The sequence below is a fragment of the Prorops nasuta genome, unplaced genomic scaffold (assembly GCF_024137725.1).
Source record: "Prorops nasuta isolate Cenicafe-Biocafe unplaced genomic scaffold, Cenicafe_Pnas_1.2 PNAS00002, whole genome shotgun sequence".
NCBI lineage: Eukaryota > Metazoa > Arthropoda > Insecta > Hymenoptera > Bethylidae > Prorops > Prorops nasuta.
The window spans coordinates 3,343,003-3,370,146 of record NW_027116799.1 but is presented as its reverse complement, the minus strand read 5'-3'; the positions used below and the strand labels follow the sequence as shown (position 1 = coordinate 3,370,146).

General features: G+C 40.1%; 6 protein-coding genes and 1 non-coding gene across 11 annotated transcripts; 4 read left to right on the top strand and 3 right to left on the bottom strand.

The window, feature by feature from the left end:
• Positions 1-126: 126 nt before the first annotated feature.
• Positions 127-957, top strand: LOC136780413 (uncharacterized). The gene is made up of 5 exons (XM_066738752.1): positions 127-148; positions 193-282; positions 350-421; positions 490-660; positions 740-957. Exons 1-5 carry the CDS (start codon positions 127-129, stop codon positions 934-936), a joined length of 552 nt encoding a protein of 183 aa, XP_066594849.1. The 3' UTR covers positions 937-957.
• A 29-nt stretch (positions 958-986) lies between these two features.
• Positions 987-2,114, bottom strand: LOC136778290 (UPAR/Ly6 domain-containing protein rtv-like). Its single transcript, XM_066735010.1, has 3 exons — positions 1,983-2,114; positions 1,548-1,715; positions 987-1,479 (listed from the first exon to the last, which is right to left on the bottom strand). The coding sequence occupies exons 1-3, from the start codon at positions 2,047-2,049 to the stop codon at positions 1,277-1,279; spliced, it is 438 nt and encodes a 145-aa protein (XP_066591107.1). The 5' UTR covers positions 2,050-2,114; the 3' UTR covers positions 987-1,276.
• Positions 2,115-2,459: 345 nt separating this feature from the next.
• Positions 2,460-4,514, bottom strand: LOC136780405 (uncharacterized). Its single transcript, XM_066738740.1, has 8 exons — positions 4,240-4,514; positions 4,067-4,170; positions 3,844-4,002; positions 3,695-3,765; positions 3,428-3,613; positions 3,207-3,340; positions 3,038-3,142; positions 2,460-2,626 (listed from the first exon to the last, which is right to left on the bottom strand). The coding sequence occupies exons 1-8, from the start codon at positions 4,388-4,390 to the stop codon at positions 2,460-2,462; spliced, it is 1,077 nt and encodes a 358-aa protein (XP_066594837.1). The 5' UTR covers positions 4,391-4,514.
• On the top strand, positions 2,884-2,990 carry LOC136783853 (U6 spliceosomal RNA). The gene has a single exon (XR_010824333.1). It is a non-coding gene; the product is annotated as a U6 spliceosomal RNA (small nuclear RNA).
• A 462-nt stretch (positions 4,515-4,976) lies between the features above and the next one.
• LOC136775277 (protein lin-9 homolog) lies at positions 4,977-8,088 on the top strand. 4 transcript variants are annotated; one of them, XM_066729914.1, is made up of 6 exons: positions 4,977-5,066; positions 5,891-6,224; positions 6,315-6,620; positions 6,705-7,472; positions 7,559-7,805; positions 7,890-8,088. In XM_066729914.1, exons 1-6 carry the CDS (start codon positions 5,048-5,050, stop codon positions 8,079-8,081), a joined length of 1,866 nt encoding a protein of 621 aa, XP_066586011.1. In that variant the 5' UTR covers positions 4,977-5,047; the 3' UTR covers positions 8,082-8,088. The 4 variants fall into 4 exon arrangements, with proteins under 4 accessions (XP_066586011.1, XP_066586038.1, XP_066586019.1 ...); XM_066729941.1 differs by lacking the exon at positions 4,977-5,066 and adding an exon at positions 5,171-5,227; XM_066729922.1 differs by lacking the exon at positions 4,977-5,066 and adding an exon at positions 5,294-5,578.
• Positions 8,089-8,110: 22 nt separating this feature from the next.
• On the bottom strand, positions 8,111-11,783 carry LOC136775295 (nuclear pore complex protein Nup50-like). The gene is made up of 5 exons (XM_066729953.1): positions 11,441-11,783; positions 11,105-11,282; positions 10,129-11,018; positions 9,925-10,065; positions 8,111-9,846 (listed from the first exon to the last, which is right to left on the bottom strand). The coding sequence occupies exons 2-5, from the start codon at positions 11,267-11,269 to the stop codon at positions 9,540-9,542; spliced, it is 1,503 nt and encodes a 500-aa protein (XP_066586050.1). The 5' UTR covers positions 11,270-11,282; positions 11,441-11,783; the 3' UTR covers positions 8,111-9,539.
• A 694-nt stretch (positions 11,784-12,477) lies between these two features.
• On the top strand, positions 12,478-27,142 carry LOC136782635 (serine/arginine repetitive matrix protein 1-like). Of its 2 annotated transcripts, XM_066742215.1 has the most exons (9): positions 12,478-12,746; positions 15,097-15,129; positions 15,219-15,284; positions 21,641-21,876; positions 22,003-22,258; positions 22,359-22,740; positions 22,817-22,960; positions 23,407-23,513; positions 24,049-25,245. In XM_066742215.1, exons 1-9 carry the CDS (start codon positions 12,669-12,671, stop codon positions 25,108-25,110), a joined length of 2,364 nt encoding a protein of 787 aa, XP_066598312.1. In that variant the 5' UTR covers positions 12,478-12,668; the 3' UTR covers positions 25,111-25,245. The 2 variants fall into 2 exon arrangements, with proteins under 2 accessions (XP_066598312.1, XP_066598303.1); XM_066742206.1 differs by lacking the exon at positions 23,407-23,513 and having other exon boundaries at positions 24,049-27,142.
• The last annotated feature ends 2 nt before the right edge of the window (positions 27,143-27,144 follow it).

The following is a 27,144-nucleotide window of genomic DNA, read 5'->3' as shown; positions in this document are numbered from 1 at the left end:
TAATTTTTACTCTGGATTCTAAGAAAGGTAAAAATGCTTGAGTCATTCAGAGACTTTAGATATTTTAAAGAGAATTAAATAAAAAAATTCAAATTTAAATTTTATAAGTCAGCACTATATTTATAAATGTTAATTAAATTCATAAGCTGTTGTTTTTTTTTCAGATTAAAATTATTACATTATTATCTCTAGTATTGGCTGTTCAATCAGCTCCACTCGCACGTGTTCACGTGAAATTCGTCTCTCCCCCCGACATATTCGAGCACGGATTCACGACTGATGGTACGAGACTAAAGAAAATTTTTATAATCACAGAACTTTAATAATTAACTGCAATACTTTTCTATAGGGGATAGAACGATCGAGCAGAAATCATTCGTTTCCATAGGACGTAGAAGTGCGTTTCCTTTGATCGATTTTGGTAATTAAATTTTTTCATAGAAATAATTTTTTTTTTTTTATTTAAAACTGAACAGTTAAAAATTTTAGGACAACGTCTGAAGCAGCAGAAGCCAAGTAGTAAAAATATATTCGTTAATCCACCAAAGACTCAATTCTTAAGGCCTACCGAATTTTATTCGTCCCATGTCGATGTAAATAATCTTGGATTCAGCTCGAGGAACACGGAGCACGTCACACCTGATTTCTCAAATGGATTAGGTATAAAAATCAATCTTACAGTTGGATCACCTCAATTAATTCTCGAGGATTGAATAGAATCTTAATTTTAATATTTCAGATTATCCCGACCCTCTGCTATTGATCGGAGAAGAAGCGATGCTGGCAATTAAATATCTATATGGCAAGGGAGAGCTCTTTTTCACCGATATTCCTCACGTTCGAGCGATTTTGCAAAACCAAGAAGAGAGACGACGGAACGGTTTGACACTGAACAGACTGGGGAGCCTGAGACGAGCTTCCCCATTCTATACCTAAAATCCAAACACTAATTCAAGTACAAATCAACGTTACAACGAGTATATTTTCTCACTTAAGTTGTTTATTGTACACTGAACTCTATAAAAATCTCTCGCTCTGACTAATTATTATTCTAAAAGAAATCGCAAGTATTTCGTCGTGTTCGCTCATCATCAGTCTTTTACGCTGTATAGTTTAAATTATTTTCATCGAGAGACGTTGTTTTTTCTTGAAAATATACTTATATAGGGATTAGTACGACGTGTATGTACAGAAGTGAAGTGGATAAATACTATTACTGGCATTGAAATCTTTTCCTTAAAAAGAGGGAGAGGATCGCGATGGCGCGTTGGAATGTTTATACCAGCCATCTTGCGATACAGGACGTTAAAAATGTAATTATGAGGGTTTGTGGCCCGATCGCCGAACTGGCGTTGCAGAGGTCACCGAAACAAAGGCACATGTAAACTTTTCTGTAATTCCAAACTGTGTAAGCACACCTCTCCTCTCCATCGTCTGGTCCTCTCTGAAAACACAATCTCTGCGTCGCCGTGCCATACTCTGCAAACGAAAGAATTTCTATATCAACGAATCCAGGTTAAATTAAACGAATATGGCCAGTAACGTACCATTATTTAAATTTTGACTCTCTATTATCTTGCCGCACCAACCGGATGCACAGGGCACGGAATCCACGCCTTTTTCCATTTCTATCTCGGTAGAATTCATCGTGAACGGATCCTTGCAAGATCCTAGCTCCCCCCTCGATCTGCAGTCCACGCATCTTCGAAGAATTCCTGTTGGAAGGTCATAGATTTTTTATTTTCAATTCTAAAGCCGGAAACGTTTCGAATCACAGAGGAAAGTGTAAAATGACAGAATTTTCAAATAAAATTTTAGCAATCGTTAGAGATAAATTGGGTATGGAGATTTTGGTGAATTATCGAAGAGAATAAGAGGCAAGCGTTTGCAGAGTCTCGTGTATATACACGGAACAATAAATGTGTCAACTATGCAGTGAGGAGTGAAAGTGAAAGAGCAAATTTTGCAGGAACTAGACTCACCGTTGCTTTCTCGAGGCACTAGGATACAGGAAAGGGCCAGGATCCAAATGGCACCCTTATGTTTCATTATAAATCGTCGATGCTCCTTTCTGTTCTTTGTTAATCGTCGAGGCAAATTGTGAGCCAGAGAGAACGGAGCACAGCCATTTTGAAACTAACCGAGAACTAACTCCCCGCGAACTGGCTTACCGTTATCTCCTTTCACTCACCTGCAAGGCCTTGCGAGTGAATATACATCAATATTCTCATCTAAGGGACATTGATTCCATATAGGATGAAATCGTAAGTGCAATATAATTGCATTTTTTCTCATTAACATTAAGAATAAAAAATTAAAATAGACAGAATTATAATTTTTAATTGCTTATGACAATAAAATAAAACTTAAATTAGCTTAAATATAAATCATATTGGTTGAGCTGATTTGTTTGTTATTGTAAGGAACAAATTCTTAAGGTCTTTCATCCTTATCATTCGTCAATCCGAGTAAAATGCCACCTTTTCTTCGTTCTTAGCTGCTATTGCTTCATAACTTTTTATTTCGAATTTATCTCTCTCCCTGCATGCCAGAACCAAGCCTCCGCAATAACAAAACGAAGTTAGTAAAAATATGACGGCCAGATACACCATGTGCCGTAAAAAGGCTGTGGAAGAAAATAAAATTTGTTTTTAAACATTGTGCCAAATGAGAGAAATGCCGCGTCTGAGGGTTCTCGATCTAACGGACAGATGGCGCTCGCAGCAGTTTAAAAAACCTTGACCGTAACCCTCTCGAAGAAGCGCCTCGAACCGATTAGTTCAGGGACTGGCCGATAGGTGACGAAGAGGATGAAACCTTCTCTCACTAGTGACAGGAAGAGCTGTCGCTTGGTATATATAGCGGCAAAATCTCTTACCAGTCGTACTTGCTTCGGCAGTACATATACTAAAATTGGAACGATACAGAGAAGATTAGCATGGCCCCTGCGCAAGGATGACACGCAAAATCGTGAAGCGTTCCACATTTTTTGCACAACTTTTGCTTGAAATAAAATTAATTTAAGCATATTAATTACCCTCTGTTAAAAGTTTGGACTTGGAGACAACGATGACGGTGACTTGCATCATACTGGCCTTATCCACGTAACAAGTGTAATTGCCTTGTTCGTCACGAGACACGTCTAATTTCAATGAATTTCAACCATTGGTGGCATCGTTCTAATTAACGCCAATAGCGATATATACCTATGAGGTAAAGTGTGGAAAATGTGTCGACCATGACACGTGCCTCCGGATCTTTCTTGCGAAACGAACGACCGGTCCCTTTTTTCAATTCTAATGAATCTTTCTTCCAAATGACATTATTTTCCATAGTGGCCCTGTCAGCATAATTCGTTAGAATTCAGTTTGATCAGTCGAGCGAGTAGGATTTAATATAATATAAAATAATCAACAATGTTTATTACTCAGGGCACGCTATAGTCAAATGTGCTCCTTCGGCTAACACACGCTGCGTCTTGTATTTAAATCTTTGCCGCTTCTTTGTTTTTTTCTCTCTCGGACAGTTCTTACACTTTTCCTCCAGTATGAATTCTGGCAGATATCTTATAGCGCTACTGATACCTGGAAATTCTTGTTTCAGCAACACTGATCTAAAATATTATCCGATTCATATGAATTACGTCACGAAATTTTATATATTTATTTATATTTTTGTTTCATGTAAAACTGACTTGCAGGGGAGAAGTGGAGATTTGCGAAAAAAATCAAAGAGAAATTTATTCTTTGGCTGTATTTCAGAAGTCTACAGTATCGGTAAAAAGTGGGTAGAAAGATATAATTTATTCATGCGAATATTTTTTGTGATTACAATACGGTTTACCGTATTCATTTGACGTTTCAGTCTGCAATAGCCTATCCTTGTTCTAATTCCATGCCGTCGAATGCATTTCTCGCATTTACCCCAAGACCCCCATTCCGAAATCACTTCTAGTATTATACCCTCATTTCTAATATCAACTAGATCGTCCATTCTGGAAACCTAGGGGAAGAGAGAAAAAAATCAATAGCGCATGAACGCACTTGAACAAATTTGGTAAACTTACGGCAAAGCGCGTTGTGACGGACGCCAAATTTATTTCACGATATTTTCCCCAATCAGTGAGATTTCCCCTTTCCGTAAAAATATCAGATTGATCTTTAAATATCGCTAAACAAACACAAGGAACAATAATATAAGCACGGGTAAGCCCACGATAAAGAGCTAGTCTATTCTTACGTTCGAGTCTAAAATTAAATTTGTTTTCAGTTTCCTGGCCTTCCTTCCCGTGGCACCGATAAATACCAGCATCTTTTAATTCGAAATCCCTAATTACCAAAATCAGAGAATCAGTTACGTGGACTCTGTTTAACGTAGCATTATTGTTCATCCCTATCTCCACTTCCGTTTCCGGATTCGTCTGATAACGATCTTGAAAATACCAGATTTTTGGCTGATTCTCGTTTTCCTCATTACAAAATTGGCATTCCAGCGCTACAGTCGTATTGATCACAGCGTTTACAAGAAAATAGTCGTCAAGCTCCTCCGAAGTGACTAATCTCTCCTTATCTCTACAGTATTTCTTAATATCTGGTCGAACATCCACGCAACCTACTACCTTGGCATAGAATATAAAATAAAGTATAAGCCGGAACATTACAGTGTGCATGCGTGCAGCTATAGGTTTTCAAACTTTTTAAATCAATTTAAATAACAATGAGATGTTAGAAACGCGTGGAAATGGACGCTATTTTTCAATTGTGGTTGTATTCGCGCTAGACGCTATGCTGTTTTCTAAGTAACTTTTATGATCCCTTATAAATAGCGTCTGTGATATTTTCAATGGAAATCCCGCTCTGAGAAGGCTTCCTTGTACCGTTATTCAAGTATTTAGTATTGGCTGACGCCATTCTTGGACTATCTTTTCACCTTTAACTTTGGGAACGAAACGGAAAAGAACCGTTTATGAGTGGTAACGAAACGACAGACGGAGAAGCTTGGCGGAAACACGGAAACACGTACCCATGATGCATCAGTAAACACCAACATGGCGAACACGATTGAAAGTGAGTGAAATTCCCAGAGTTTTTGATAAAATTAAAACAAGAAAAAGATACTTAAACATAAAATTGAGTATATAGTAGCAATTTAAGTTTCACGCTTCGATATCACAAGCAAGAATTTGTTTCCTAATCGCGTCAATATCTTTATAGTTGATGTTTGAATTGTTGTAAGAAAGATCTGGTTTAAAATTTCAAAAATGACCAATACACAATTCAAGCGGGACGGCAAATATCTCCATCGAGCAATTTTTGTTTTCTCATGAAATTGTCCTGTTGCATTAGATTTCCGTTAGAGATGAATAGTTGTAGCGTTATTAACTTGTGTTGCTTCGAATTTCATATCAACGCGCGCATAAAACTCTTATGTTTACGGGACAAGATCAAAGTTTGGTTATGTTAGATTTCAGATGTCAGAAGTTGGGCATATATTCTAATTTGTCGTCAACTTTTTTATTTTATGGGATACGAGTTGCGGGAATACTTTTTCGCGAAGTGTAATCTGCCATAAATGGACTGTACGTTCAATTGTTCTGAAAACTTATTTAAAAAGATAACTACAATTTCTGAGTTTAAATGAGTATCAATTTGAAGAAGCTGATTGGCTATATAATTTGAAAATACTCCAAATATAAATACGAATTATCAACATAAGCTACATCCTTCAGCCTAACTAATTTTTTCTTATAAATTCTCTCACACTAATTTTTTTGTGCTTTAAGTCATAATTAGTAATAATTGGTAAAAGTAGAACTATTAGAAAATGATCTGTGAAATTGTAAGTATATATTTGTCTTTAAATGTTTAACAATGCAGTATTTTTTTTGCAGATGAATCTGCTGAGACTTTATTATCCATAAAAAATGGAGGCTACCCCAATGTCGATGAAATTAAAACAGAAATAATGGATGAAGATACTATGGATATGGATGATCAGCAAATGTCAAATCATTCAATGTATTCCAGCATGGAAGCTGAGGAATCTGAACCACTGCCTGAACTTGGGCTAGCGGCTTTGGGTCTGCAAAGAGTGGGAACAAAACCACCAAAACCAAGCCCAACACAGCCAGTGCAAGTTTTGAATCGGAGGGGAATGCCTGCTAGAATAAGGAAAAAAAATAAGTTATTTTATGATGACATTTTAGTTAATCATCCACATCACCGGTAAATTTCCAATTATGTAATTTTTATTTTAAAGCTGTAATTTCATCATTGTATCTAACTAGTGATAATGTTTTGTTTCTTTTTTTTTAGTATTAAAAAAGATCCTTCGAGTATTGACATAAAGCAATCACCGAGGAAAATGCAAAGATTATCTCCAAGTAAGAAGCAAAATAAAATATCAAATGAGCCAAAGAAGAATAGCAATACTTCTACTCATCATTCTCCTCATACACCTACACAACTGAAGCAAGAGAAGGGTGGTGATAAATTAATACAGCCACCTTCTCCTGATAGAAAAATTGGCCAAAAAATAGGCATGAGACTCAGAAACTTGTTGAAACTACCCAAAGCTCACAAGTGGGTCTGTTATGAATGGTTTTATAGCAATATCGACAAGTGAGTAAATACATAAATCCTCCCCTTAGTTGATCCGTAGTATAATTTTTATTTAATTTAATAAATCCTTTTTTTTGCCCACAGAACATTATTTGAAGGAGATAATGATTTCATGATATGCTTGAAAGAATCTTTTCCACAATTGAAAACTCGTAAGCTTACAAGAGTTGAATGGTGTAAAATAAGGCGTATGATGGGAAAGCCAAGAAGATGCTCGCAGTCCTTCTTTGAGGAAGAGAGACGAGAATTAGAAAGAAAAAGGCAAAAAATAAGGATGTTACAGCAAAGAAAAGCAGCTGATATAAATAGCTTTAAAGATTTACCACCAGAAATTCCATTGCAATTAGTGATTGGCACTAAAGTGACAGCTAGATTAAGGAAACCACAGGATGGTTTATTCACTGGAAGTATAGATGCTGTGGACACTAGCAATAATACTTATAGAATTACATTTGAAAGAGCTGGGCTTGGAACGCACAGCGTTCCGGACTACGAGGTCCTGTCAAATGAACCACCCGAAACGGTTAGCGTCGCCTCGTTTGCTCAGAAATTTAGGCCTAGACATGTACAATATGTGCCTTCACCTCCGTATGCTATGAAACTCATGTCACCGAGATTAAATAACGATCCGTTAATTTCTAATGCTTCTGTATCTTTGCCCAAAAAATCCCATATCGGTGGAACCATGAACGGGTATCCATTGAAGTTGTTAGAATTTATGGTGAAAGTCAGTAAAATATTATCTGCTAAAAAGATTAAGATAAAAAAACTGAAGGAAATGAATAGTGAAGCCGAAAGAAAGAGATCCTTCGGCGAATCCCTCACGTCGGATTTTCAACGAAGATATGCGGGGTATGTTTTATTCTCTGGTCGCCTTAATTTGTCAATTGGAATATTTTAGTTTGCAACTTTCTCATATATTTGTTTTTGCTTTGCAGAATTGTGGTAGAGCTGGAAAAAATGAATATTTCGTTGCAAGATTATTTGAATGATGTTCAAGAATTGTGTCAAGAGATGGCACCGGAACCAAGCGTAGCTGCTATGTTAGCACCGTCTCATTTACGCGAAAAATGCAAACAGGAATCTTCTGATATGGTTGCTAGAATTAATTTAATGTCGGAAAAAGAACCTGGAAAAATGAACCAACTGGTTACTGATCTGATGGCTCTATTATTGCAGGTCAAGGTATGTATTCAGATTTTATATATCTGAATTAGTATTTTCTTAATAATTGTCCATAAAATGTTAATCTTTAATTTCTCTTTTCAGAGTCTATCCGATTCAGATAAAAATGCGTATGAACTGAAAGTATTACAAGGTACAATGGAGCAAATTAGATCTAAATTGACTCCACAAAATCAACAAGTATTTCAGAATTGTGTAGAGATTCATATGCAACACATTCAATTAGGCTTAGGACAAATAGGCGCTCTAACACCGTTCATGGCTCAAAAAGCTTAACAAATCACTTTGGATATCAAAATTATTTTTATCACATTAGACTGCAGATTTTATTGTTTTATAAAGAGTCATGTGTATTTGAGCATATGCACATATATTTAGCTGTATATAGAAAACTTTAAAAGATCTCTAATATTGAGGTGTATAAAGAAGTTTTAAAAAGATAAATATGCAAATAACTTCAGTGGCATTAATCATAATATGCATAGAAATCAAACACTATGCAGTTTATATTGCATAAAAATTTGTGTACAGCCGTATGCTTTATAAATTAAGAGATGTATTAAATATAAAATTGGCTATGATATATATGAGAATATAAAATAACTTAAAACTGATATGGTAGTTAATTATATAAATTAAGTAGATAAAAATCAGAGACTTGAGTGTATATATAAAGTAATGATGAATGCCACTATTGGAAAAATTTGCACCAATTAATGTATAATCAAAGTAAGAGAGATGTGTCACTTTGATGGCATGGATGAATTTCAAATGTACAGCTCTATACAAGTTTTATAGGTATCCAAATTATGCAATCATAACTATTGTACATTGCTTACTTTAATGAATCATTTTTCTTATATAAAAGATAGAACTAGACTGACACGTTACTTCTATTATTCATTATATATATTTAAACGTTTACAATTCAGAGTGTTATAATACTTAAATCTCGAGTTCAGAATAACATGTATATCTATATTACGTAGGTTTTGAGTTTTGTTAAAAAGCAATGAAACTTAAAATTTAATAAATCACATTGTTCAAATTAAAACCAAGAATTTTCATATACTAAACCCTTATAACTGAAAGCAGAATAGCTTTTCACAAATGGTAATTTATTAATTTATATACAAATATCTTATATAATATTGCTTATTACTTTACATACATACAATGGCAACTCTTTTTACGAAAACAGTTCTTTATGCTTTCACAGTACTCTTATCCAGCATTAGTTATATTCAAAATGTAAATTACTACTTTCGTAAGTAAACGGTGTGTATAAAATAAGTTAAATATTTCTAATACCTATCATTATTTCCTATTTTGGAGGAAATTAGAAACATTAGAAACTGTAACAATTTACCATACAACATTAGGAAAAAGACAGAGTTTTAATGGACAATGCATGTAGACTGCATTATATAATTTTAATTAAAAATTTAATCAATAGGAGGATATGAAATTTTAGTATAAATGTACATCACATATACAACTTTCTTACCATCATTGAACCTTGATCTTTTCTAAACACTCGATTGAAGAAATAACAGCGAGGAAACATTTAGCAAATTTCGTTGCTAAATTATACCGCTAAATTTAAAAAGTATGAGGTTTAAATTTCTTCGTACTTTTAAAGAATTGACATCAGAATGAAAAGAAAAATGAGTTTGTCGCCATAACAAAATTCTGAGTAAAAGTGAGAGTCTACTCAGTTATAAAATTACTACTCTATTTCTTATGCTTATCAAGTGTTTCCATTAATTCATCAGCCTGCTCTTCAGTTTTTACTCTTAATAAAATAGGTGTAGGTGGTGGATTGGAGTCCGGCATTGGCAGACATACTATCATGACAGTATTCTTATTCATACGTTTCGTTGGGATACTCTCGGTCAATAACGTATTCAATAATATATTGCCAAGCGCTGTGTCCGCGCGCACAATCAATTGTGTTTTGCCGTTCGGTGTTGGCTTCAAGAATAAATTACCTATTCCTCGTTCGCTAAAGCTTGCATCCTTCTTCACAAAAACTTTGCACCTGAAAGAATGTTTGTTTAAATTTTTTTAAATTCTATGACATTTTAAGAAAAATGATTTCTTTTTTCAATTTTTGTACCTTTGTTCGTACACTGCTCCTTCCTCTGTAACCGGCTTAAAATCTGGTTTTGGGGGCTCGTCATCTTCATCTTCATGCTCGTTCTTTTCTTCGGTTTCTGGCGGCTTCACTGCTTGCGCACCAAATGTAAATGGCTTGTTGCTATAGAACAAAATATTTATGAAAAACTCAATATTGAGTAAAATGTTAATATATTATTCTTACCCTCCAAAGCTAAAACCAGCCGCTGTCGTATTAGCGCTCGAGGATTGTCCAAAACTAAATGTAGCTGAGCGTGCCATTGAAAAAATGGGTGCTTTGTTCTCAGTTTTTGCGTCTGCTTCTTTAGCATCTGTTTTTTTGAAGAATGGATTTTGTTCAGAGCTTACATTGCCAAAAATACTCTTTGCCTCAGTATTACCAAAAATGGATTTTGATTGATCAGATTTCTGCTCAGTGCTGAATATTGACTTAGTACTAGCAGCAGGTCCTTTATCCAAATTTGCAAATATTGATGCAGAAGTGTTTACGTTACTAAAAATCGACTGTTCGGATTTTTTTTCAGTATCAGTCACAGGTTTGATAGATTCTTTTGTAGAATCTTTATTATCTAATGTTCCATCCAGTTTTGTCACCTCCTCAACTTCCTTGCTTCCAAGCAAACTTTTAGATGTTCCTAAGCTATTCGAAGCTGAATTTGACTTATTATTTTCTGATTCAATATCTTTTAAATATCTTTCATAATCACGGAATATGGGTGTTAAAATACAAAATGGATTTTCATCAACATGTGTCTTAATCCATTGAGCAACACTTTCATTGAGTCCTTTTAGCTTAGCAAAGTAATCAGAAGACTTTTTAAAAATCTTATCTTCTTTTGGTTCAGATTTTTGTGTTGATACTGTACTGGATGATAATGATGCTTTTGTATTTTCTAATTTTTCCCCGCCATTTTCATTAGTAGTAGTGGTACCATTGCTAGCATTAGTTTTAAATATGTTACTAGATGAAGCATTATTAGAAGTACTGGTATTAGATAGAAAATTAAAATTGGAATTTGTTGCCGGAGTGCTGTTGAAGCTGGCCAATGATTTGAATACATTTTTCACATTGCTCTGGAACAAAAAGAAATAAAGTCATAAATTTAATAGTTAATATAACATTTGAAACCATATGGAAACGACATAGTATAATATCTCACATCTCCTCCTGTGGGACCTGTTATACGACGTTTGCCAAACCTTATCACTCTTTTTTGAATCTCATCATCACTAGCTCTAGCGAAGGTTCCTACTTCCTCGGGTATTTCCTCCTTATGCCAATTATCCTGATTTAACTCAGAGGGTGCTGATCTTTTTGAGGTCATCCTCTATTGGAATCTGCAAATAGGGAAAAATAATTGATTTGTTAAAAATCAAAAGTTTCTAATGCCTGCTAAGCACTAACTAATTTAATCATAATATAACCTCAAATATGAGTGTTACTCGTTGCAATTATGTTTTAAGAAGTACAGAAAAAACTTGAGCAAGAAACTTACAAGAGCGCACGTTGAATATTTGTCGAGGTAATGAAGTTAGCTTAATATATATTACTAATTTAAAGTAATTAACGCCAATAAAGATTGGAATATTTTTGCAGTACAGTACGTTGAGTACAGTCAACACATTAGCGTGCGTTGTGCGTATTGCGCAAAAGCGAGCCGTTTCACCGCGCTTTCAGGACTGTGCAAAGAAATCTCCTTAGCTTTTTTAAAAAAAAATCCTTTAACCGTAAAAATTATCTGCTCAATTCGTAAAAAACTTTTCAACCTATTTTCTAATAAAAGAAGCTTAATTTTTCAGCTCATTTATTCACCCATCATGGAGGACTACGACTTACGAGCAAAGCCCATTGCATTCTATGCATGTACTACGTGTACTACTATGTAGTGTACCAGTATGAAAACTAATATGGAAGCTAATAAATTGTAGAAATGTTGTAGTTTAGTAAAATTTGTACAAGAAAAGGATTTGTAAGAAGAATAAATACATCGGTGAAGCTACGTAGTAATGAACAAAGTTGTGATTTTATGAGGGAGTAAGACATCATATAGGTAGAGTTTTGAGAAGGTTTAGAAACGAAAAAAAGAAAACGCATGAAAGAGGGAAGGGAAGTTTAGTTGACCGGCGCGTAGAATACGCTCCTGGTTGTGATTATTGGTAAAATAGTAATGCTTGATGGAGCTCATCTGCTTGTAATAAGAATCTTAGTAAATCGACAGAATTTATAGCGTGGCTGAACCAATTGTTTAAGGATAAAGGATTTCTAACCTATAGAGATTTATGCGAGTGTTGCAAATTAGATGTCTTATGGGGCACCTATGGCGATTGTTACGTCCTTGTGCGATTTGCGCGCTCTCTTACTTTCGCCAGTCTCACTTGTGCTGTCTTTCTTTAGCTATCTTTTTCTTTCTCGCGGCACTATACTACTATACAACGCTGCTGCGTGCGCTGATAGGGTTTCTTGTGTCACGAGAGTGCGCCCCAGTAGATTGGTAGTCGCATTGGTCGCTTCTGTCGTGCCGCCAGGCGAGCGGAGCGGCTAAACTGGCCAAGTGCCGTGCGGTCGCTTGAGGTGTTCGTATCTGGTGCGCGTGTACGCCGGATCAGGACAACGGCAACAATCCGGGTAACCTAGAGAGTCTCGGTCGTGAAAGAGTGCCTCGTATCATCTTTGACGAAGCTTTCGTTCACAGTGCATCGCTGAAACGGAGCAAATCAGGAAACATGGAGATTTCCAAGAGCCTCCAGCAGGAGATTCTAGCGGTGCAAAACAAGCTGAAAAACGCCATACGCGATCATCAGGTGAGACACCGCTTCATATACTATATCTGTGTAGTAACAGGCCCAGTGCGTGAGTTTCGATAACGATTCTATCCAGCTATATATGCCATTGCCAGCAATGAACTGGTGCGCTCGCGACAAAGGGAGGGAGAGGGGAGGGAGAAGGAGGGAGAGAGGTCTAGCCTCTTCTTCTCTTTCTCTCTTTTTCTCTTCGTTTCCCTACAAACGTCCCCCTTTAACTCCGCTCCTCGTCCGTTTCCCTCCACTGGCAACTTCAAAACTTTCTCACAAATTCTTCCATCGTCGTTCCAAACTTCGCCCTACGATCTCAACGAGCTTCCTTCTCCGCCCCCCCCCCCCCCGCGATTAATACGTCATTAACAATCCAACAAATTTTGTCCGCATCCTCCGACTCTTCCACCCAATCTTTTCCCTCTTTATCTCTCGCTTCTTCAACAATCAGGATCGTGCGAATACGCGCCGATCCAGTCACGCTCTTTGATTGGTCGAGCGGAAAGCCCGCAATACTTCGGCCAAGCTCGGATTAATTAAGCGCGCTATCTTCCATTTAGATTTATTAGAAGAATACAAGATTCGGGTGCGCTGAAGCAGCAGCGAAGCGAGGCTTTCGTGAGTTGTGCAAAAGTTCGCCGGGCGAAAGTTTTGTGGTAAACAAGCGGAAGTTTGGTTATTCGCGAACTTCTGGATCGAATCGATTTTTGCTCCGGGAGAGATTTCCTTGTTTTTTTTTGTTGCCGAGGCCAGGAGATCCCCGCAGGACGAAGGCTAACTGGTGGGCAGACCTTAACCTTCATCGAGTGCTACGACCGATGCGACTGCGACGCGTGACTTTGAGAGAGACTCCATGCTACCCCCCCCCCCCCCCTCTCCTTCGTTCCATAGTCCTGTGTACACGGCTGGAGTAAACTCGTAAATGTAGATTTCATTACTAGAGGATCCTGCTCTTTGTTCCTTTTGAGTGCATTCGCACCGATGCATCGACCTTCGTCAACTTTCCCTGGTCGAATCGTCACCTGCTCCCCCTTTCGCGACTCTTACGATCCTCCCAATCTTTTGCCCGTCGAGAGTCGTCCCCCCTCCCCCTTACTTTATTTACCATAGCGGAGCCTCGAGACTCATCCAGTTTTCCAAACAAATAGAATTCTTCGAAGAAACAAGTTATCGTTGATTAATTAACCCGAAATTCCCCGAACAAGGACCATTTTACCAGAAACGAATTGCACTTTTCGCAGCTCCCACGTATATATTTATATAGGTTCTGATCGAGCCAGAATGTTGCTTCGATAAGTCTCGTGAGAATCGAGGAATCGATAATTTAGGAAAATCGAGATATCGCGCTTCAAGCGAGTCTATTGATATATATATATATATATACACCAAAGTGTATATAACGCGGACGACGATGAGAAGGTGGAGGAGTACTGCGGAAAGCCCTCCCCCCCCCCCCCTCCCTCTCAAATGTGTGAGGATCGTTATTGCAGAAAACTGCAGGACAAAACGAGATGCCTCTTTATAGAGAAGCTGCGCGCTCTGCTCGGTTCCCGCCAATAAGCTATAGAGCGATGCTGCTTTACACGCATTCCCCGCTGGGATGGCACCCTGTTATTCAATCAATAACTTAGCGCCGTTGAAGAAACTCCGCAAACTTTCATCGAATTACCCCAGGATCATTTGCCTCGCAACGTGAAAGGTCGCACAGCGCGCTTTTCAATTGGGAGTTTGAAAAGGCGCGTTCGACCTGGCATCATCGGCGTTTTCAGCCGCAGTTACGAAAGCTTCCCCGGCGTGTAACGAGAGCGAAGTCTAGCTGGAGCAACTTTTAAATGGCAGTCCGCGCATTCTCAATGTTATTTTGTGAAAGCAGTCGTGCGCACGTTGCCCGTGCATATATAGAGATCGCTCGCTAAAAGCACGCTAGATCCTTCGAGATAAATTTTTCACGTCGCTCGTCATTCTCCACAACTTTTCCTTTCCCACTTTCATGCGGAAAAACTTTGCTCACCCCCGACTATCTTGTATATTGTAATTAACCAGGCTCGTCGCTAATGAGCCGGACGATTCTCATATTTCCCAAAACTTACCTCAATACGCTTTCAATCACAACGCACCACCTTTCTTCTTCGTAATTTTACAGTTCCTCGCTATGAACTTTTATTGTTCTATATATAATCCCTCTTTTGTATTCGGAAGACTCGTCGAGTTACCTTTTCTTACCTGCTGGTGTATCGATGCGTGGGCCACGCTAGGGTGACCATAAAATCACGGAAAAGTTTAATGAAGGATTGTAAACCCGCGCTAAATTACCGTTAATCTTTTATCTAACTGGTTACTCTATATTTATTGTTCGCAGGCCTGCGTGATGAAGCTAAAGGATGACCCAAGCGTAAGTTTCTTGTTTTATTATTTCACATAACACTGTTTCTTTGAAAACCTATAAAATTATTAATAATACCTTTCTCTATTCTATTGCAGAATACGGATGTTCTCGGGCGGATTCACGAGATCCAACTGCACATCGTGTCGTTGGGGAGGTGCCAGGTAAGTTGATATCGGCTTGTTTATCTCGAAGCGAACCTTTTAATTGATACGAGCGAAGGAGATGAATTAGCATGGAGAAGAGAGCGTTTTGTAGGAATATTCATAATACAAGAGGGTGGGGAGGGGGGGGGGGGGTAAATACTGGGAATATAAAGTTTAGGAGGAGTCGGGTGGACGTGAAATCCAAGATGGCAGAATCGATAATTCAGGCTGGACTGGTCGAAAAAAGATTCTCGTGGGGAGCGTTTGTATATGGGTATTGGCCAAACGCAAACTAATCGACGTTGTACGATAATTCTACCTGGTGTCTGTCTGTACGTGCGCCAATCGGGCAAGGTCAGGCTAAAAGGCTCATGTTGCCTATATAAATGGGAGCCGTGCTCTTGCTCGATCAAAGAAATATCGATAATTGTGAAAGGTATTGTTCGAAAGGCGTGTAATTGACAGAGTCATCGATTGATTCCTTTCGCATTATCATCGATCACTGATGCAATCCGGTGTCCGATGGCAGCTTCCATGAGCAGCTCTGGGAAACTTTGATCGCCCATACATACCGTTGATAGAATAACAAGAAACGCGCAGAAGCTGACTCTGGTCGCGTCACTCATGTACCACTTACTGGCTTTGCGATAATGGCTTTATTTATAAACGACCACGCCAAATGAAAATTACTCTTCTCTCTTTATCTCGCTTCATTCTCTTTCGATCGGTGAGAAACCTGCGAGCGAAGAGAGCCTCTTGTACGAGTATTAATCAATGAATTTCTAGTAGTTTCGCGCGTGTATATATATATATATAATAAACATACGTATACTTATAGAGGTTTTCTTTATTCTGGATAACACACCGAGTATATTTCGTGGCGTGTTTCTCGATTGTTGGGAGGGCAAGACGCCTGATACGATTCCATTTCACGTACCAATGCGGCAACAAGGTCAGGCATGCGTTTCTTCTGGTCGGCAAGGAGGCGCCCTTCCTTACCGACCGAGGCTCGTCCCGGCGCAGGCGCGACGATTAGAAAATTATAAATAAACGCTCTCCGGGACGAAAGCTCGAGTTAGCATGAAATTGAATGACGTTCGGTTCTCTCGCGTTGATCGAGCATCTCGCACGACTCGTGATTGAGTGAAAGAGAGTTAGGTAGGGGGGAGGGGGGAGTCCCGGCGATTCCCGAAACCCCCGACGACGCATCGCCTGCATCGATCCCTTCGCATTTGTTGCTCCCACCCACCGGTATCCATGCTTATCAATAATTTCTATCTCGGGCTAAATAATTTTCAAAGATTCACCGGTTAGTTGTATATATCGCGTTCTGCAGAGGAAACCCTACGAGAAGTTGCATAATGCTTTTCTTTCTTCCCCCCTCTCTCTCTCTCTCTTTCCCTCTATCTTTCATACACTTTCTCTCTTTCTCTCCAATTTCCCACCCCCTCTCCACCCGCCCGTCCGCCGTCTCCCGGGAATCTCCAGGAAACTCCTCGCTGCACGAAAGAAGCTCAATATTTATAGAATTTTCCCCGACGCACACATGCTGGATGATCCAGCAGTGGACGAAACCACGGATGCTCGCGACGATAAATTCACTTGCGCGCGGAATGCAAAAAGAGAGCCGGCGATCAACGAGATTTCATATATTAAAACAAATTGATTCGTGCGGGGTCGCCTATGAGCGCGTGCTCGCGCGACTCGCCTATTCTCTCTCTCTCTCTCTCTCTCTCTCTCTCTCTCTCTGTATATATATATATATATATATACGAGTAACGGATATCGAGAGGCGTTTTAATATCGTCGCTGTCCCGTGAAGCTAACCAACCAGATTGCACAAAATTATTCTCAAATTACAACTACACACAACCGCATAGACTAACTTTTGTAACTGTAAATCTCTAATGTATTTTTTTTGTAACTTTTAAACAATTTTTGTATAGTAATAACTAGTAAATTTCTCAGTTGTAAGAAAATTTATAGAAGCGTATGTTACGAGTTTACGACGATTGTAGTTGTAATGTTACAAAACTTTGTTTACGGTGTATAACTTGACGTGAAAATGTTCCCTCGAGATTAACCAATCGCGTGTGCTTATAAAATTGATTCAGTTGTGCGATTGCTTAATTTTGAGTAAAAAGTGAATATTTTCATGCAAAGTTGTATGTGTACACGAGATCGACCTGCAGGATTGATTTAACAGGCAGTTTCGAATGGAACGTTCAGATCCAGCAATGAACGCGCGTTTAGCGTCGAATTTCTAGATCCCAATGAGGATTCGAAGAATCGACGAAAGTTGAGAGTCACTGGTCGTTAAGATTTATCGAGCAGCTTTGCTTTGTCTACGGTAATTGTGGAATCGACTACTCCTTGCTGGATCAAGGTTGGAGGTTTGATGGAAAAATCATTTTGAAAAAATTCTATAAGACTACGGAAGGACGAGATTCGATCGTCCGTTCGATCTTGGAAACTTCCGGCCGTTGAAAAGTTTCTGGCGGAAAAGCGACGCCTCGCAAGGTCGGTACTCCCCGTACTCCGCCTAGCAGCGGTTCTCAACTTGGCCGAGTTGTTGGCTAAGAGCAAAGGGACGTTTTCATCTCGCAGGACGTTTCCAAAGTTAATTATCGAATTGGTTTCGACGAAAGTTTGGAGCTGAAGGTGTAGCAGAGGGAGAGAGAGAGAATGGTGATAAATGAGAAGCTCGAGAGGAGAGGGAGATTGGAGAGAGGCAAAAGTTGATATGGAAACGAGGCTTGATCTCTTACCAACGCTGAATCGAGGTGCGACTCTTGGCATTATAACGGAAAACTCTCCAAATTATACTCGCTGCGAGAAGGAACAATGTTGAAAAAAGGGGCGCGAACTTATTTGATTTCAACGCGTCCCCGACTGGACTTCGAATATAGGTCAGCATTTCCGGCTCGTCCCCGATGATAAAAATGATGATCGACTCCTATTAACGCGTACTTGACTCGACTAATTGAGATAAATAATCTTCATATATTGGTAAATTTAATCATGATAATAGTAAAAAGCACAAATTAGATGTCGAAAGCATTTGAGTTCCTTGTTTGTAAGATTCTTCGAGAGAAAATTGCAAGGTCGGTATTTCTGACCGATTCGGACCATGTTTATGTAGCTTGAAAGCGCGTTGAGGAAGGTCTAGGAAGAGGAGGATTCGAAGGAGCAAATAAGTCAGCGAGGAAGGAATGAGCCAATAACGCGCGCTGTTAGAGCAGCGACAGCCAATCACCGTTCTGCACGCGCCTGCCGGACCAGTTTCTTATTGATCTTTAAACCCTCCCAGACGGCGATCCGCCGCTTTGCGCAAGCTTCGTTCATTCTGGGACGTTCGAAAAGCCCGCCAGAAAACTTGTCGCGCATGCGCCCCCTCTCAACCTATCAAGCGAGTCGAAGAAACATTCTTGGCGTGGAAAAAATGCAAAATTCAATCCGCTGCTCGTGTGCGTCAAACGCCTCTGCGTCCGAATTACGTAAAACTAATAATTAAAAGTCAAGTGATTCGATGATTCCAATAAAACAGGGTAAACACTGAGTTTGGGATACTGTTTTCTATGCGTTCTACGAAATCGTTGCTGCTCGACACTGGATTTCTGCTGTAAACACTTCTCCGAACTTCCATTATTGACAGAAATTTTCGAGGAGATTGGAAATTGTCTGTTTTCTTTTTCTAGAGTTTCGTTCAATGTTTCGATTAATCAGAAAGTTTTGGCTATATAGCGTGTATACAGTAGTCTATTCGGACTATTACATCCAAGTTCTTAATGGACGCAGCAGTGTGCCGCGAAGTTTCGCGCATGCGCGGTTTCTCGCTACGTTCTGCGGTTCCCTCAACTTTTCTCGTTACCATTAAGCTGCTATAGAATTTCGCGTCGCATCCTACACGAATTAACAGTCAAATTGCTCTTTCCGAGCAACGAGCTCAATTATCCGGCCGTAGGGTGAAAAATTATCGTTGCTCTCGCAATGAGAGAACTACCAATATCGGAGGCACTCGATGTATGCTTCTCTAGGCGTGATTAAAAAACGCCTTTGGAATTCTAAGTAAGCTTCGCTCGTAAACTCGAAAAAAGAGAAAACGACGAGAGAGAAATTGAAAAAGAAAAAACGCCTTAACTGTCCGAGAAGTTTCTCGGTAGAAACTCTCAACGACGTTCTATGATGACTCGATAAAGGTGACGCTGGAGGGGGGGGGGGGAGGGGAGCTTTGTAAACAATGGAGACCTAGCATAATAAATAGTGCGTACCGAAACCATTGAACGATTTATTACTATAAACAATGGTTTCTTAACTTGTTGCAATTGCAATGGGAAAAGAAAATTTGCCAAGTATGTGCACAATTTTATCGTCTATATATATAAATTCAATTTATACCTTTTCTTCGCGAAAAAAGAGACTTCCGATCTTGCCGAAACTCGCATGCTTTTATAGTATCATCAATGCTCCAACCAATTTTATGTCTTCGCTGTTAAAAGTCACAGTGCTGCCGGTATTAAATCCAACGAGAAATCGATTCCGCGCGCGCTTTTTCAGCAAACAAACTTGCAGCTATCCGGGCAAATTGCGACTTTTGTTTCTGCGCTGTAAATAATAGAAGAAAAAAGGATACATATATATAGATATATATACATATAGAGAAAGAGAGCGGAGTTTGGAGGTAGGGGGGGAGTGGGGGGGATGAAATAAAAGTCCTCTGCCCAGCCTTTATTCTCCCGCTTAATCCTTCTTTTCCGGAAGTTTGCGTTTTGCGGAATTCAATGGTCCTGGCGGCGAATGAATTTTATTCCCCGAGTTGGAGAAGCTAGTATCGATCTTTCGAAAGTTTAATCCGGCGATCCGATACCGGAATCGAACCGGAAGTGATTCACGAGGGGTTATTCCATTCGCATGGCAAAACTCCTATCGGCCAAGCGTGATTCCATCCGGCGCTGTTCCTTTCGCGCGGTCCTTACTCTCTCAGACATTTGTAAACTTCGCTCGCTCTCTTTATCCCCCCGGAATCGTCGTCTTTCGTGCCATCTTTCGCCGCTCGACTGAAAAAAGGGCTTGCGCGGATGGCAATGAGATTTGCTGTATGAAAAAGCTATATATACAGATATATAGATATAACGCTGCATTATAGATAAGAGAAAAGCTGGCAAGACGCAGGTCGTCACGGCGTCCCATCCTGGATTCGCACTAGCGCGGAGTCTCCTCCCCTCCCCAACCCTCTCATCCCTCAGGAGAGGCGCGCGCTAGACTAACTGGCAGGGCTTGAGAGAGAGAGAGAGAGAGAGAGAGAGAGAGAGAGTTGGGAGAACGTGGGAGAAAGGGGACCGTCGGAGGAGGGGCCTCAATCAATAAAATATCCCACGGAAACGTTTTCAGCTCTTGAAAATCTCCTCTTTTACCTTCTTTCTCGCTAACTCTCACACACACACTTCCCTCCTACTTCCCCCCCCCCCCTTTCTTCAACTTCCCACTTTTCTGAATTTACGAGCTCTACGACATGGAATAATTGCCCCCTTTACGTTTCTTATTCACTCTACGCCATTCCCCCCCCCCCCCCCTCCCATATATCTCACCATTTCTGATCTCTCACACTCAAATAGACACACAGACGTCCGTCCGTTGGTCGTTTCCGAAAAATTGAAAGTTGATTTCCAGAGGTGCGATTTACTTCACGAGATAGCGGGGATCGACGACTGGACAAAGAAAAAGTTTCATTTCGACTTCCGGGAGTTTAGTTCCGGGACTGTTTCAACTTCCGGCAAAGTTTGGAAAATTTTGAACACCGAGGGACCTGTGGATCCGCGCGGCGATTAGCGAACGGGGTCAAATCGCGATGCGACAAAACTTGCTCGCGCAGTTTCTGTTAATGCAGAATCAATTGGGTCGAGCCTTACGTCCGCATCGGGGGGCAAAAGTTTCTTATGAAATTTCTTCAATTTGCCCGATCAATCGTGAAACGAGAACCTTCCGAGCCACGCTGTCAACAGCCATTTAAATTTCATTGTTCGACCGTTGGTAAAGGTCATATTCGGCCAACTTCAAGCATCGAGTGACATTTGAGAAGAAGCGCAAGGATCTCCTCGAGTTCTTCCTCGTCATCCTCTACCGCGATAATTGACCTTCAATTGGCGAGATTTCAGAGCGCTGGATTTCGTATCGTAGAATAATTGAGAGTCGATCGTCAAACCCGATGGTAATCGTCAAGTTGAAAATAGTAACGAGAATTCGGAGAATTGTTGAGGAGTCTTTGTTTCTCGTGGGACTGGGCTAGAAATATATTTTACGAAAACTAGTTTTCGCACCGATTGTCGACTAGTGTGTTCCTATATATAAGATTTCTGGGATTTCTGTTTGTGTAGAAACAAGTGGTGCAGCGGCTGCGCAAGGAAGTTGAGGCCTTCAAAGTGGAAAACCCAAATGGGGTGAAAATTACGATAGCGGCGCTGCTGGGCGTAAACAACAACAACCATATCACGGCTAACCAGGAGGAAAGAAGAAACAGAGATACCGATATTGCGCCGAAGCTCTCTAAACAACATTATGAGGAAGTAGTGAGGAATGGCAATGCATCACCATCTCTTCAGGATCTTGTAAAGTAAGAGTATAAACTTTTGAAACATATATCTAGTTTTACCTTTCTTTGTAAGAATATAAATGTAGAAAATTTATTAACTCATCTTGGTTTTTTATTTATTAATTTTTTAATTATTTTTAATTGAAGGGGTCGATCCAGCTCGGTGGAGACAGTCTCCGGTGAGGACGACGTCATCGAAGTATCCAACGATGAAAATACATCCGAGAACCAAGAAGAGGCAGAGGAAGATTTTATAGAGTCCCCTGAAAAACTCGGTTTCCTCAATAATCTTGGCTTGATCACCAAAGACAGACTGACAGAAATGCAAAAGAAAAGAACGGAAAGGAAACGTCGCAGCACAGCCAATCCTCAGTTCGTTTACTCAAGTCTGGAAGTGCCATCGGTATTAATAATCAAATTAATTTTATATATTGATGAATCAATCTTGCGAGTGAAGGATCCAAGAAAATATCTAATTATATTTCTGTATTTTTCCTTTTTAGAAAAAGAAAAGATACATGCAAGGAAATGGATCAGCTCCGAAGACGAGACAGAGCAAAGTGAAGAAAGGACCATCGCCTCCTCCACCAGTCAAGGTCGTACGACCAAAATCAATTTCGCCACCCACGCGAGCAAACCTGAAGTCGTTGGTCCCTCTGCAGAAGACCTCTGGCCGACCGAATATTCTCAGAAACGTCACTGAGAGCAAAGTCTTTGCAAACAAGTCAAAGTTGGAGAACGGTACCAGCCAGACTCAAGTACCATCTGCAAAAACGGTCCAATCCACTGACAGAAAAACTGTCCATATACCAGGACTACCTTCCAGTTTGACAATCGAGAGAATCGAAAATGATTCTATCGTTTGCATCTGCTGTAGAAATCCAGGCATGACTCCCTTTCTCTTCTAAATAACCAGAAAATTTCCATTTGAAAATATCTCATCTCCTTCGTTTCGTTTTAGGTATCCTCACAGTTTGCGAAAGCTGCACGTCAAATTTCCACGTATCGTGCCATTCCATTTCCCCAGCACCTAGCAGAATATGCCCCAGGTGCGTGGGTAACGTCAAGAACGAGAGGCTGACATGCAAGAAGGATGAGGAATTCGGTAAATCGTCCTCGATTCTTAGGGGATGATCCCCGTTGGCTAAATGTCTTCCAACGTGTGATTGACAAAAAAGTTCTTGTTCCCTGCGGATCATAATAGATTCTCCGCGTGGTACCAATTTATCCATTAATTTATCAACGCTCGTCGCGTACAATTGTCACTCAGTTTCCAATTGCATTGTTAATGATTGATATATGGTTGGTTTGATCCACACTCGAAGGTGCTCACGAGATGTGTAACGAGAGTGAACGATATTTTAGATTTAACGTGGCACGAGGTGTCGCAGCGCTACCCCAGACTTATCGAGCTACGAAGTTGGGGGAGAGAGGGTGGTGACCTCGCGAGAGCCAACAGGATTTGTAATTGAGAAGAGAACTTTTTGGTCGATCGCCGATGATAGGGCACACACAGAAAACAGCGTGTATTGAACGCGAAATATCTTGCAGAGGAAAAAGAGAGAGAAAGATATGAGCTGCGCGAGCGAAACTCGGATCTGAGATTGCAGGTCTACGAGTTGGAAAAGCGTTCCCAACTACTCGGCCAGTCACTTCAGGTTCGTCCTGTGGCCTACGTAGAACAATCGTTCAGATTTATTGTTTTCATTTGGAATGATCTTAGACCTGAACGATACCAATGTACCTATATATCTTATATACATTTCTTTTTAATCCTCGACGTTCCTTGTGTCTCGTCTAAAGGTTATTGGACCAGATTTCCTTTGGACATATCCTTTCATTTCTTTCTCATTTATTTCAATAACGCTTCTTCTTCTGTTCTTTGATAGTTGTATATTTTTATATACCTTACCTAGAATAAGGCCAGCTTCTTTTTAAAATTGTCATGATAGTAATTGGAATGGAACGGATTAAATATGATGATTGTCCTAAGAATGTTCGATGATCAATGTATTATAATATATAAGATATCACGTTATTTAAGTTGATGGAACTGATAGTTATATTTATAATTTATGCACCGATAGCATGCGTGTCACTGTATTATGTTAGCAATGTAAGAATGAATGATAGTGCGGAGTGTCGCGGGGATCTTCTTAATTTCTAACCGAATGCTTCTCTTCTGTTCGATAGCAGCAACAACGTACGCGTCAGGAATTACTGGGAAAACAGGAGAGGACACAGAGGTCTATAAAACGCCTCGTGGATTTTATAAAACTGATGCAGCTCAGAAAAAGCACAGCCTCCCCTCCACCTTCACCTTCGGTCAGCTACCATCGTCCACCTATCTCATCCCAATCTCCACGAACACCATCCCCACCACAACCATCAACCAGTCACAGACAATCACACCCTCAACAGCCCATTATCAGCAGCAGTCCGAAAATAGTAGCAGCAATAGCAGCGACAACAGCAATCCGTATTCCAACGTCGTCCTTAATCAGCTGTCCCAGACAAACGTCACCTATATCCAGCAAGAGCCCCAGCCCTCCTACGCGTTCAAATTGCCCATCAACAGCGGACAGTCGGAGAAACATCAATCATACCTCATCGTCAAGAAGATCTCAGATCCAACCGGAGAATCAACAGAGATCAAAAGCATTCCAACAGACTACAATTACCAGCTGCCAACCTCGTCAGGCTGCTACGGCACCCGAACACAGTCCAGCCTCCCCGGAACATCCGTGCTCCTCAACAAGTCCGTCGACGCAGCTGGACGTTCACGCAGGAAGCCCGCGAATCGCGCCGTCCCCGCTCTCAATCGCATCGTTCCCTCAGAAAGCTCCCCGGATGATTATAAGCTCGAGCGGTCCACCTACAACGGCAGAAAGTTTAAGCAACGGTCGAAGCTCGGCATCAATCAGCTGCGATCAGCCAGAGCAACCGAGATCCTTCTGTCTCCCTACGACGCCGAGCCAGATCAACTGGAAGCAAACCCCGGCAAGCCCGAGGAGACCGGAAGTTTCCGTAATAAGTGCAATAGGTCAAGGTCGGGTGGTTTACTCCACTCACTGTTCACAGGCTATAACAAGCCCGATTCCTTCGCCGATTATACTGACCAATCACCGGGAGCCTCCGTCAAGGATCTTGCCTACTCCTTGCAGCAATACCGCCAAAGCCACCACCTGGCCGAGCGAGCAAACGAATCTCCAGGCTCTCAGCGCAGGGTCCTCAAGAAGTTCTTCGAGCACGTGAAATTGGAAGAAGCGCATTTACCAGCGCCACCTAGAGCAAAGCTAGTACCCAATTGTACAATTGACGCAGAAGACCTCAAAGTCGACGGGGAACTCCTGGTTAATCGCGAGTACGTAGAGGATGATAATGCCAGTCACGACGACCGTTTCCTAGCCGAATCTAACAAGATATGGATCTCGCGTAGTGCCATGAACAAGGCCATCGAGATCATCGAGTGTTCGCCCGAGAGGGAATCCAAGAACGAATTCTGCAAGTACGATGAGAGGAATGAGGATGTTTCTAATGACGAAGTCACATCCGAGGACGACGTAACGATTCTAAAGGAGAATCTCTCGGGCAAGAGGAGCAAGGAGTCTAGACTGCATATCGCACAAGGGGATCTCGCGAAGCTCGCCAACGAGGTCCCACTTCCTGAGAATAAGGCTGATACGGAGAGACAAGACTTACCCGGCTGTGAAGACGATGATGATTTTTCGCCAGCAAGGAACGCGAAGAATCAGTTGGATCAATCGAAGCGATGTCAGATTGGGAATGTGAAGAAATCCCTGGAATTAAATGCTGTTTCTTCGGAGAGCATGCTGGTGTTGGAGCAATTCGAATCAGCTATGACGGATGATGATCGCGGCGACACTGCCACTTGTTGTTAGGCTTAGGCTAAGTCCCGGCAATTAATTTGCTAATCGTGCTCATCAATTATATTATATCCCTCTCCCTCCCTCGCTCAAGATCATTTAGATTTATTAGTCTCGACAAGAATTGTTCCTTCGCCCGTGTTGGTTCAATCACTTATAGCACGTATTACGGATTACGTGTTAGGTATTTATTGTCACGTAAATCTATAATATGTTTGCCATTTTTGTTTTATTTCCTGTAGGTAGGAATATCTAAATTCAGGAAACTTTGGAAAGCAATTTGATGATAAATCTTATTTCTTTTAAATATTGTATAAATATTAGCTAGTATGATCGACAAAACATGTTTAACTGTACACCGGTGCCCCCCCCCCCCCCCGTATTGAATAGCTCGCTGTAAATATTCTGCTGACTGAAAAATAAGCGAGTTTTTTTTTAACGTTTGTCGCATGATTGTACGTGAACTAATCTTCAACGGTGGCTTACGCTTTAAGTAAGATCCTTTATATCGATTATAGTTAAACTACGTACTACTTGACCAAAGTGATGCCAATTACGCAATGAGGATAGAAGACATTGCAAATTAATCAGGCTGTATTTGCCGAGTTTAAGGTATACGATAATATTTTTTTTTGTTTTTCGATAATGCACCCTGAAAAATTTGTGATTTTCGAAGGAATCCAATGGTAATGACAACTCTGTGCTGTGAGGAGACACGCACATATCTAACAGACACTACTTTGAAAAGTGTGTAGAGCAATTGTGACAAAGCACAAAAGAGAGCCTAATTTTATGTAAACCAAGCCATATTGCCATACTGCCTTAATAGTCATTTTAAGAAGGTACTCTTTATTGTTAATTGGCAAGAATAAACTTGCAACGATGATGTGTTATATTTATTGGGAAAGGCCCAAGACAAATCAAAAGGCGATACTGCTATGATTGAAGAGTATTAAAACATGTGTGTATATACATAATAGGTAGAGAATGTTAGATAATCATATGCCCTTAATTATTCCCTTGAATCTTATTATGTATTATTATTATTATTTCGATTTTTTTGTAAGCGTGTAAATTGTGTTGTTGCAAGAGTTTAATTGAAGATTGGAAACGCATGCCTGCGATGATTTCTTTTTGTCCTGTTTAATTTTTATCCTGTTATATGACAAAGCTGTCAGTCAATATTTTTGTTCAACTTTTGTTTATGTATCCCTCCCTCCCCCCTTCTCTCTCTCTCTCTCTCTCTCTCTCTCTCTCTATTTCTGTCTATTCTTGAGAGATCTTCATTGTATACCCAACCCAATAACTTGCTCTATAAGAATAAAGAATTGTTACAAAATATAGGCAGTGAGATTCAGATTGAACTTCGTATTTTTATGAATAAATCAATTTAACGAAATTT